The sequence below is a fragment of the Phalacrocorax carbo genome, chromosome 1, assembly GCF_963921805.1.
Source record: "Phalacrocorax carbo chromosome 1, bPhaCar2.1, whole genome shotgun sequence".
NCBI classification, from domain to species: Eukaryota; Metazoa; Chordata; class Aves; order Suliformes; family Phalacrocoracidae; genus Phalacrocorax; species Phalacrocorax carbo.
In genome coordinates, this window is record NC_087513.1 from 7,463,706 (window position 1) to 7,476,111 (window position 12,406).

At 40.6% G+C, this 12,406-nt stretch overlaps 2 protein-coding genes across 3 annotated transcripts in view; both read left to right on the top strand.

Moving 5' to 3' along the window:
- CDC123 (cell division cycle 123) overlaps positions 1–12,406 on the top strand; it is a 56,627-nt gene that overhangs the window by 28,608 nt on the left and 15,613 nt on the right. The window contains exons 11-13 of one of the 2 annotated variants that reach the window (XM_064443128.1): positions 3,041–3,169; positions 5,005–5,142; positions 5,932–7,178. In XM_064443128.1, coding sequence (XP_064299198.1) covers positions 3,041–3,169; positions 5,005–5,142; positions 5,932–5,958 — 294 coding nt within the window. In that variant the 3' untranslated portion in view covers positions 5,959–7,178. Of the gene's footprint in view, positions 1–3,040; positions 3,170–5,004; positions 5,143–5,931; positions 7,179–12,406 lie in introns of those variants that run through there. The other variant, XM_064443118.1, reaches the window with a different exon arrangement.
- CAMK1D (calcium/calmodulin dependent protein kinase ID) overlaps positions 1–12,406 on the top strand; it is a 293,586-nt gene that overhangs the window by 19,370 nt on the left and 261,810 nt on the right. The window lies entirely within an intron of this gene.

The window sequence follows — 12,406 nt, forward strand, 5'->3', positions numbered from 1 at the left end:
CTTTTGAAGAGAAACAGAGATGGGAAATGGTAGCAGAGCTTGCCCCTGTTTGCTCTCTCTACCGATGGTGTCAATATTAGTGCAGAGGTGTTGCAACTTAGCCATGCGGATTTGTGCTTCTTCACCGTCTGAAACAAGTAAGAAACCGCTCAGGTCTGTGTCCCTATAATTTGCAGTCTCTTCTGTAGCCATCTGGTTTCAGTACTGCTGTTGCAGTGCATTGCCTTCTTAAATTTTGCTCTGAGGGAACTGTTCCCTGTGGATCTGCCCTGAGACAGAGACCTGTGAAAGCCCGCATGCAATCACACACCGGTCTGGGTGCTGGCTCGGTTCCAGTTTACAAGTAATATCACTGGTTTCATCTCTGCTGGGATTCCCCCCACCTGCATGAGTAACTCGCTATGGATGATAACAGATCAGCCAGAGCATTTCTGTTCTCTATTGTATGGGTTTCCATGCATTTCCTATTCTATAGTGCGTTAGTGCCTGTGGGGGTGGCTGAAGTAGTGTGGGTGGGAGAGGAAGTCTCCATGTTACTCTGTGACTGAAGGCTTCAAAAGCATCTTTGTAAGGTAGAAACCAGATGGCTCTAGTGTAAATCATTGAAGATATTTGCTGTTTGCATCAAGATAGGGAAGATCTTTTAAAGAAAGAAGTTCTTTCAGGAATGAGGGAAAGAAAGAGAAAGCAAAATGTTTTTAGTAGCTACATAGTCTTCAGATTTGGTTTCCAGTACTAGTGGATCTTTAATAAACACAATAAAAACATTCAATCCTGCTTATGTTACATCAACCTTTTTCTTTCTACATTTGATAGATCTGATTTCTTCCAGATGTAATCTTTTTTTGCAAATTCTTACTAGCAGTTGTAGTCATATTTAATTATAATTTATTAGAACCAATCATTATATTAGAATAGATAACACTTTCTTGGGTAAGAAAAGATGGCCCTGTATTGGGGGTTGCATCTCAAGATGACTCAAGGAATGCAAAGTATTTCTTGCTCCCCTGAAGACATCTCTGTTACGTTTAATAAGCCATGTTAGTCTCTCTGCTTTCATTTTTCGGTTGCAGTGTGCCCAACTGCATGTCTGTTTTACCAGAACTGATTGGAACAGAAATATATTAGAGATGAGGCAGGAGAAAGTAGTCTGGACTACTAGTAATGGCTATATTAAAGATCACAGAATCACAGCATGGTAGGGGTTGGAAGGGACCTCTGGAGATCATCTCGTCCCACCCCCTGCTTGAGCAGGCACACCCAGAGCAGGGGCACAGGGCCGCGTCCAGGCGGGGTTTGAATGTCACCAGGGAAGGGACTCCACAGCCTCCCTGGGCAGCCTGTGCCACTGCTCTGGCACCCGCACAGGGAAGGGTTTTTTCTCATGTTTAGGTGGAACTTCCCTTGTTCCACCTTGTGCCCGTTGCCCCTTGGCCTGTCAGTGGGCACCACTGAAAAGAGCCTAGTCCTGTCATCCTGACACCCACCCTTTAGATATTTATAAGCATTGATGAGATCCCCCCTCAGTCTTCTCCAGGCTGAACAAACCCAGGTCTCTCAGCCTTTCCTCATAAGGGAGATGCTCCAGTTCCCTGATCATCCTGGTAGCTCCTCTGCTGGACTCTCTCCAGTAGTTCCATGTCTTTCTTGAATGGGGAACCCAGAACTGGACACAGCACTCCAGGTGTGGCCTCACTAGGGCAGAGTAGAGGGGGAGGATAACCTCCCTGACCTGCTGGCCACACTCCTGTTAATGCTGAGGTTACGCTCTGTCCCTTTGTCTAGGTTATTGATGAATATGTTGAACAGGACTGGAGCCAGCACAGACCCCTGGGGAACACCGCTAGTTACGGGCCTCCAACCACACTCTGCTCCATTGATCACAACCCTCTGAGCTCTGCCATTCAGCCATTCTCAGGCCACCTCACTGTCCTCTCATCTAACCTACACTTTCTAAGCTTACCTATTAGGATGTTACGGGAGACAATGTCAAAAGTCTTGCTGAAGTCAAGGTAAACAACATCCACTGCTCTCCCTTCATTGACCCAGCCAGTCATGCCGTCACAGAGGGCTGTCAGGTTGGTCAACCATGATCTCCCCTTGGTGAACCCATGCTGACTATTTCTGATAACCTTCTTTCCCTCTACATGGCTGGACATGACCTCCAGAATAAACTGTTCATCTCCTTTCCGGGATGGAGGTGAGGCTGACTGGCCTGTAGTTTCCCGGGTCCTCCTTTTTGCCCTTTCTGAAAACTGGAGTGACATTTGCTGTCCTCCAGTCCTTGGGCACCTCTCCTGTCCGCCATGGCCTTTCAGCAATGATGGAGAGTGGCTTAGCAACAACGTCCACTAGTTCCCTCACACTAATGGGCGCATCCCGTCAGGGCCCATGGATTTGTGAGAATACTGACCAGCTCTCTTGGACCCCCGTCCCTTCTAGAGCCTTAACCCTTTAAGTTATTTTTTGTTTATCTGTATCAGTGCAGCGTTTTTCAGTTTTCATGACATCCACTATAATTTTGCAGACCCTGCTTTGTATTTTCAGAATCCCTTCTAAGATTAAGAACAGCAGTTCCTGTAGACTGTTGAATGTTCAGCAGTGCTGAGGTGGCTTTTGATGGAAAGCAAAATCCCTGTTAGTGTGGGTTGGTTTGTTTGGTTGGTTTTTTTCTTCCCCATTCCTTGCTCATGCTGTCTGGATCTTGGAGGACCATGGTGATTAGACAGAATTTCTGTGGTTTCATCTGGAAGCACCTTGCACATAACTGAATTCAGTTTATTTAAGCGTGTCTGATCTTCTGTTTAAAAATAATAAATAAATCAGTCATAGCTTGCTGTGTTTTTGAAACTATCTGATGTAAAGGATGTTAGAATATTATAAGTGCTTAAAACCAGGTGATTTCAATTTTGACATCTTTGTATCTAAAGACCAAGCATACTACAGTAATGTAAGTATATGTGTATTCTGATTTTTTCTTTTTTTTTTTTTTTGTTTTAATTCCGTGGCTTCTTTTAATTATTCTGTTGTTCCATTGCAGGGTAAGGTTTGGTTGATAGATTTTAACCCATTTGGTGAAGTAACAGACTCCCTGCTCTTTACGTGGGAAGAACTGACCTCTGGGAAAAACCTGAAAGGAGTCCAGAGTGAAGGGGAAGCAACAGAACAGGTACAGCCCTTCAGTGTGGTGTGGGAGGCTGGCTAACAAATCCAATAAGCATTGCGGCCTTTTTTTGTTTGTTTGTTTATTTCTTTGTTACAATCAAATTGTGATGCAAATCCCATTGAAGTAAATGGATATCCTTAACTCATGAAATGTAAACTCTTTGTAAGTGGAATCTACCCTATTAGACAGTAGTTAATCTCAAGTATCACATGCTAGTTTTAGAAGCCTGTAAGCGAATTTTTAGTTCAAACAGTACAAGCCCATATTGCAGCTTTGACCGCATTGTGAAGAAGATGCCCTGAAACCTGCTTTTATGCAGTTTTGATGTGCTCTTTTCAATTTCTCTTAAAATCTGTTACTTTTCTATTTAATCACTTCATGTTCTGCTTTGTTCCTGATATCTGTCATATGGTTTCCCAGAGCTCCAGATTTATGTTTGGGAGGAGGCAAAAAGAAGCTTAATTTCTGTCTCTTCCTTATATCGAATACCCTCAGGGAAGCCTTGTCCTCTGGTTGAACTCCCTGGACTTGCAGAGCAGAGCTTTTCTATCCCCCTTCCAAGCTGCATTGCCTCTGAAAAACAAATAACTTCCCGTTAATACAGAGAGGAAGGAAGAGTCTTCATTTATTTGTACTCCAGCTTTTTTCTCACTGCATGCTTGAGGCCGAGTCCTCACATCTTAACGAGTCCTTGAACAGCTGGATAGAAGATATAAAGTAGCGTGTTACTTGATCTTGGGAAACACTTGGTAGTTGTCTGAGGACAGATGGCTAGTCAGATAGTGTGGGCTTTTCTTTATTTTCAAGCTGTTAAACTGCATTAGAGGTAACTGAAATGACTTGCTTTACTGAGATGATTTTAACATTTGAGCTTTGCTTTAGTTCTGTCACCATTTTCATAACTCATTGAAAGGGAAATACACCACTCTGCAGGCTATCATTCAGGCCGTTTTCTCTTGGTCTCACCATGTGGCTATTGCAGTATGAAAACCCATTCAATGAAGCTTCCTGCTAAAAGCTGTGTCTGGTTTGTTAAAACACACTCCCAATTCTTGAGCTGTCCATGGGATGCCTGAATTTTGTCTCGAGGATTTCTTTTTCTCGGTGCCAGATGCTTTACCTGGTTTTCTGTGGTGTATGCCTGGATGAAAAGTAGAATGACTTGTCTTAGTGCTTTAGCTTACATCTGATCACAGAATCTGGTGTGAAGTTACTGAGCTTCTGTCTTTAAAATGAAGCTGTTTATTGCCATACAGTGGGCAATTACGTTGCATGTCAGTGTGTTGAACTGAAAATTATATCAAGTTACCCAAACCCCATTGCTACAGTTGAGCATCTAGAGATATTTTCTAATGATACCTTTTACTTCAGTGGGTAAATTGGTTGGGAAACTTATATTGTAATTTCAGTAAAGTTATATTTGCAAGCATGAGTTTAAGCAAGGAATCTGTGAAGAAAAATTTGGGGATTCTATTGTAAAGATTTTCTTTATCAACATATTTATGTAGATACTATAGCCCAAATTTCCTTATAGCTCCATTATTACAGCATTATAAGCAGAGTTATAATAAATGCATTAATAGTTGATACATTGTAGAAACTTCAAAGTGAGGGAATGAATGCCTTTATTTGACTATTAATATTTTAACTTTTGCTCTTAAGTGAGCAGAGTTTTTAATAAGACAACTACAATTTTTAGAAATCGCAGATTTAGTTGAATGAATGCCAAATAAACTCATTGACAGAGTGACTCAGACAATCTCACAGAGGAGTTCAAGATACATTGCTAGCTTTATTCACATACAGTGTTCTTGTCTTATCTGATATCTTTTCCAAAGGACTATCCAGTTTTCCGTTGTACGAACAGTAAAGTTACTGTCCAGCCTAGTCCATACCTGAGCTACCGACTGCCAAAAGATTTTGTGGACCTTTCTACAGGAGAGGATGTTCACAAATTAATTGACTTTCTTAAACTGGTAAGAAGTAGTGAAAAAAAATTCTGACCATCCATCTTTGTGAAATGGCAACATCGAAGTGCCTATAATTATGCTTTTGTAATTAACATAGGGTACATAATTACAGAGAAAGTAATGTATTGTTGGGTTAATTTTTTTTTTTAGAAGTGATGAAGAGCAAGCTTTCATACTGATCTCACGTCAGTTAATTACTTCTATCTATATTGGAAGCAATGAATGTAGTTTGACAAATCTTACAGAAGGACCTAGCTGTCTTCTGTCTTATTTAAATGTAAATACAAATGTAGTAGAAATGGAAATGTATTTTTTGAATGGTTGAAGCTAATGCTTTTAAGAACTTTAAAAGTTAGAGGATAAATATATTAGGAAAAAGCCTTAAACACTTGTTCCTTTTTCAGTACAATTTCTTTGTTCCTTTGATGAGCAGTGACATGGAAACATGACATCTTGTAAGCTAGGGAAGGGAGGGCAGGTTGCTTTCATCTTAACCACTGACTTCTGCCACCACCATCATGTCTTCTGGTCTTGTATATTAACATATGGTTAACATATGGGACAAATCTTGTCCTTTACTGGAAATAACTCCTGTAGTTTGGGATGGGGGAGAGGGTTGGTATTGCTCTTGTTCTGTTGGCTGGAAGCACTGTCTCTTGCCATTCAAAAAATAGCTTAGAAATGCAGTCATTGTCTGATATCCATTGTATCTGGAAACACTCGTCATGATTTATTAGTGCTCTTACTTCAGATAATTGTGTCCTAACATTCTGAACTGTCCTGTTCCGCTGACAGAAAAGAAATCAGCAAGATGATGACTGAGGTATCAAGAAGGATTACATTCAATGACAAGGAAGAAATGTGGCAAAAGCTATATTTAGCATAACTGTTAAGCTATTGATTTAAAGAAAACCTGCTTTTTATAGTCAATGACAGAACTGAAGAGCTGTTCATCCTGTGTGTCTTGTTGGTTTATATAAAAGTGTAGAAAAGCTTTTTCAGGGAAACACAAAAGGTCAGGGTGAGTTCTCACTGGGTTCCAGGTTAAATGCAGTTATACCATGGTGCAAGCCAGCAACAATCCGAGTGCAACTGAATGACTGCTTTCCCATCTCCTAATGTGAAGCTTGATGCCATTGGACTCTTCAGTGATAAATATGACAACATTTAATGCTTGTGCTGTTAAAACATCAAGCATTAGGCACAGTCTTGCTTAAATGTAGTATAGTCACGAAGAAAGAAAGGAACGTACTTTTTTTTTTTTCCTGTAGTAACCTTTTGAAATTGGAAATTGACTTTGTTTTGGGAGCACTTATCATCCTTCCTTTATGTAAAAAAGAAAAGAAAAAAAGTGGAGATGTGATTTTTTTGTTTGGTTTTGGTTTTGTTCTGAGGGCTAATGCTTCCTTTCAGAGAACTGCTATAGCTATAGTAGACTACTTCAGCTTTGAAAGTTTTGCATTTCAGGTATTTGACATTCTGAATGCATTTCAAGTATGGTAATATTTTCACAGCAAGCTTTAGCTATGAAATTTGTTAAAGTTCACCAAATTTCATTTCATTTTAATAGTAAAGCTTTCTTGAAACTTGTTTTTTAACTTTATTTCATACCAGACGTCAGCTGTGGCTTTAATATAAATATGTTAACCATAACATCAACCTGTAATTGTATATATAGACTCAGTCTTGTTTCTTTTGTATCAGATCTCTGAGTTTCTTAAGAAAATGATTACTCTTTCAGCTCTTGAAATTCTGTATTCATTTGGTACTTCATGTCCCTTGCATAAAAGGAAGCTTGTCTAAATTTGTGGAAACAGAAGCTCTTGTTACCAATTGCTGTTATTGCAGGGGAAGGGACAATTTCAGACAAAGAACCAACTAACTTGGACATAGGTGTTTGCATGGCATCAGTAATTTGTGAACAGTTCCTGCTGAAATGAGAGGACATTTGGAGGTGCTCACAGTCCCGGGGAATTGGTTCCTGTTTCAAACCAGTTATGTGCTACTTTGTGCGTGTATATAAAGCTGTTCATGTTTCTTTGTCTTGCTTTTGCTGTCAAATTTATATGGTGCTCGGTTACAATCTGTTCTTAGCTGTTAAATCTGAGCTTAGATGTTAAGTTATTACTTACTGTCTTTATTTAGCTTCAGTTTTGAATGAATACTTACTCTTGTTAAAGATTATGCAGATTAAGAATCCAGTTCTACCAAATATGTTGATGAACATTAAAGCTCCTGGATTCTGGGAGTACAGGATCTGCCCTACCCTTGAAACCATGGAATCTCCTTCTCACTAGCTTTTTGTACACAAATTAGATGATCATTAACTCAGGGCTGGGCTTTACCTAATCCTGCCATACTGCAGGACTTTGGATGAGTTTTTTCCTCACCCTTAGCAGAGGGATTATTTGGGTATAAATATCTCTAAATCAGACAGGAACCTAAAAACATAAAAAATCAACAAAGCTTCCCTTTTTCTTTTAAAATTCCTAGCAATAACTTAAACTATTATGGTGTTCTAACCATACTTCCTTTACACAGATAATACCCTGGAATTTCCAGCAGATTCATAAATGCTCTGAACTACAGAATACAGTCTTTAAAAAATACCAATTCTTGGTTTAAAGCTGTAAGATAGTTTCCTGCATCTTTTTTTGAGGGCTCCACTAATTTACCATTATCACAGCTTTCTGTGCTGGATATTCCCCAGAACATACATGGTGTTGGGACCAGTTTGAGGGGACCCTATGCACTCTGAGGTGTCCCTTTAGGTGAGTAGGCTGGAGCAGTAGCCTTTTAACAGTCCTTTGCTTCTTGACTTCATTATTTGTTCTGAAAATGGCATCCCCCAAGTGACCAAATGAACTGACCGTAATCAGTGCAGAGCCCTTAGACTTGCTGGCAGCTTTCCTACGTTCACAAGAACTGCGGTCTCCTGTGGGCGCTCTGCATTTATAGTTGAGCTCTTCTAGTGCAATCGCAGTGGAATCGGACACTGGCCGAACACCTGGCTCCCTAAATGGCTTTGCTGGTTGCCTGGGTGGCCTGTGCTGGTCCTCTAGTTAAAGGACCACCTGAACAACATGCTGTGCTGTTCCTGTCTCCTACCCAGTGTCCTCTGGCACAGCATCACCCCTCTGTCCCTCATCAGTTTCAACAGCTTTTTAACATACTCAAAGAATTCTCTCTATAGTCAGATGCTAGTCGTAAGTGAATTCAGTTAGGGGAGAAAACCAATGATTTGCTAATAGATGACCAATCTGAATTAATGGGCTTCTCAGCCAAGCTATCAAACACTGATTATGAACTGTATTTCAGAGTTGCAGTAACTTATGCCACTTCCTCTGGGCTTAGTCTTAATGAAGACCATAAAAGGTAGCAGAGCAAAAATACTAGTGCCCTGCTCAGGTCCTGGTACGGAAAGAGTCCCCACTATAAAAACCTGTTCTACATAATCAGATTCCCAAAAATATCATACCCTTACAATTTAAATATATACTTTATATTTACTTTGCTTCTTTCTACGACTTCAGGTAACCAGATGTTGATTTTATTTTGTCTGCTAGATTAAATATTATTCTTCTAAAAGAATTTTCATCCCATACAACCTTTTGATCTGTGAGGATATTTAACAAACATATTCCTCTTGGGGAGGTGAGGAAGCTGATGTTGCTACATTAAATATGCTTCAGAACAGTTTTAAACTGAATAGTATATGACACTTTTAATTCCATTTTGGGTCATCATAAAGTCAGTTTCTGCCTCTAGCCATCATACAGAAATTTGAAAACACAAAATTCCAATTGTTCGGGCCCTTGTTCCATGTGATTCAATGATACAATCACCATTTGCTGAGTAAGCACTAACAATACACTATATATTCTTAGTTATATGCTTAAAACATTGTATAGAGGTATTTGTAGTCTCACCTAGATAACAAACATGAGAAGTCTTAGAGTGAGGTAGCATGCAGTTGTTTTATACAGGAGCTTGCCAAACTGCCTCCTGGTAAGACGTCTGGCTAAGTCTAATGGCTCAAGTGTAGTGAGGCTCAGTTCTTGGACTGCAGCTCTGCCAGGAGCGCCAAAGTCTTCACTGTTTCACAGCTAATGCTTGCAATATTTAATCTCCCAACTGGATAGTGGGGGTTCAGGATTCCATTAACCCCGTAAGTGGTAGTTATTAACATGTACTGGCTTAGTTCAGGATTTGGAATAATGCTCCTGTAGTTCTGGGCTGCAGACTGTCCGTTCTGTTTGTACTCCACTGACTCTTCTTTTTCCAGTGTTCTCGTGTTTCCTGACCCACCAATGTAATATTTGGATGAATATTAAGATTAAAATAAGTAGCAACATGGATAATACTGATCTGAATTTTAAAACCTCTCTCTCCACCTTTTCCCTTCCTTTGAGAGATTTTTTTGGGTGGTGCTCTATAATATCTAAAAAAAACCCTGTAAGTAGGGGAATAATAGCCAGCTCTGAGTCTCAGTAAAATGAATATCATTTGTTGGATTCTGGTCACAGTGGACAGCTTGTAAAAATCCCAACTGAACAGAAATTTCCTGTATCTCATTCTTACTCACTTTCCTGTTGCTGATGTCCAGGACGCGGTGCTGACTGGAAAAAAGGTACTCGGTGAGATGCAATTCAGATGCCCATTTAAGCAATATAGATGATTAGACTGAACTGTCATGGTTTCAGCCTTTCGTGAGAGTGTTACCAGATGAGAGGACCCTAAAATAGTCAGCAGTAGCATGGAGATGGGTAATGGCATGGCACAAACCTGTGTAAAAATACTTCTGGTACCTTTGCACACAACTGAGCTGGTTTAGCTTTCACAAACTGGCCCAAATCTGAAGTGTCGAATAGCTGGGGAAGACCATGGGGTATCTGTCAGTGAGTACAAATACCCAAATCAGCTTGGCAACTGGTAAATAATTTAAATCTTAGAGGCCAAGGTTATACGATTCAGGTTGTGTTTGGGTACCAAGCCTATCACTTCAAGAAATAATACTGAACTAAAATAAGTGTCTATGGCTAAGAGAAGATGGGCCTTAAAGTGTGATACTGAAACAGACCATAGTGCTTTTGATTCACGATGGATACTTTGTAATGCTGATATTTAGAGGCTTAATAAATCTGTCTCAAGAAAAGTTTGCCTGAATGTTGGATTAACAGCGTCTTCATTGATGTTTGAATTTGATGACCTCGGTAAGCAGAAGGTCTCCAATTTGTGGTCATCCTGAAGTTATATAGAATTAAAATAAGACTTGTTGCCATAACTGGGGTATTTTGTGCAGACCTGAAGCTTTCTCAAAGGTCCTTAAGCAATGATGTGTGATTATAGGTTTTTATCGGCACTGCTTTGATGGGGTTGGGTTGGGGACACCTGTTAACATTTCTGTGTGCAAACTATTATAGCAATGTATTCCTTGGGTACCAAGAGTGTTTTGACTGCTCTAAGGTCCTCTTAATAACTGACCACGCTTCTTCCAATGATGTGTTTTGGCCAGCTGTAGGGAAAGGTTAGTTGGCTGTTAGGTCAAAAATGCTGACTTCTGAGAACCTTTCTCTATGGAAGCATGCTAGTTACAAATAAACTTCCAGGAGAGATTTGTGACTCCTAAACAGCATTTCTAGCCCAGAGAAAGAAAACAACCAATACTTGTTAATTCTAGTCTTTAGGGCTCAAATCCAGGTGGTGGATGGGCTTGAAATCTTGGGTTCTGTCTTAGCTTCTGCTATGAAACTTTATGGCCTGACGGACTGTTGCACTTCAATGATGTAAATGAAGTATTTGTTGGAGCTGGGATTGTAAGAGGCAGGAAGGAGAATGAAGCAACATGTTAAGCTAAAACGCCTGTACACAGGTATGAGAAATACACAGGAGGAACTTGATGTCAGTATGTCAAAAATGGTTGATGGGCATTGCGGAGGCTTTGGGAGATAAAACAGCAGCACTGGAATAGAGGGATCTGTGCTTCAGAAAGGGCTGGAGGCATGACGCTGAACATTAAGAGCGTCTGAATTTCCAAAGCTTGGGAATCGTAGAATGGTTTGGGTTGGACGGGACCCTTAAAGAGACTATCTAGTGCAACCCCCCTGCCATGGGCAGGGACATCTTCAACTAGATTAGGTTGATCAGAGCCTTGTCCAACCTGGCCTTGAACACTTCCAGGGGTGGGCCCCCTAGTCATTTTCATGGCCTCCTCTGGACCCACTCCAACAGGTCCATGTCTTTCCTGTGCTGAGGACCCCAGAGCTGGACAGCCTTCCAGGTGGGGTCTCACCAGAGGAAAGCAGAGGGGCAGAATCACCTCCCTCGACCTGCTGGCCACGCTTCTTGTGATGCAGCCCAGGATGCGGTTGGACTTCTGTGCTGTGAGCGCACACTGCTGGCTAATGTCCATCTTTTCATCCACCAGTACCCCCAAATTACGAAGTCTGGTAGAAATGAAAGCTATTTGCTACTTGGGTATCTGTTGGGAAAGTAACGTGGGAAGACTTAAAAAGACAAAGACTTAATGGATTTTTTTTTTCCTGAGGACAGAGTTTGTATTTCAGAAAGTACAGGGTGTTGTTCCAGAGTTGGCTGTTCTGGATTGCAGTCAGGGTTATTAGAAGTGGTTAAAAATCTTGAAGTCAGAGGTAATTCAGGTGACAGTGGCTGTGGAGTTGGTATTTGGTGCTCTTGGAAAAGCTGGGAGATGAGAGGAGCAGAATAAGGACCTTAAAAGGCAGTTTTGGTAAGGGGGGGTATTGGTGCCTGGGTCCCTTTGGGAGATGATGGGTGGGAAAACTCGAGAGGTGCTTTTTACTGCCCCAGCAGTAATCTCCTAACGTGAAGGAAAAGTGGCATAGCATGGACATGTAAGGTCAATCAAAATGAAACTGCAGAAATTGGAAGGAAAGGTACATTATTAAGTGTAAAAAGATGAGGAGATAGAGAAAAAAGGTGGATGAATCAGAGAAAACTGATGCATTTAAAGCATTTTTTGCCTCACTGTATCCTTTTTACAAATGAAAGAAGGAAATGAACTAAATTATCACAATGTAGCAGAAAAATTGCACTTGGAATAGTTACTGGTATGTAGCCAGAGAGGGTATTTTGAGTGAGACAGCTATACATTTTATTGTAGGGCCTGTTTTTTTCCATAACTTCATTAATGACTGGAGTGGTGAAATAAATAGCCCATATAAAATCTGCAGTTGTCACTGAATTGAGAATACACACAGGCACTTTCCAGGGCTGTATCAGAATATGAAAT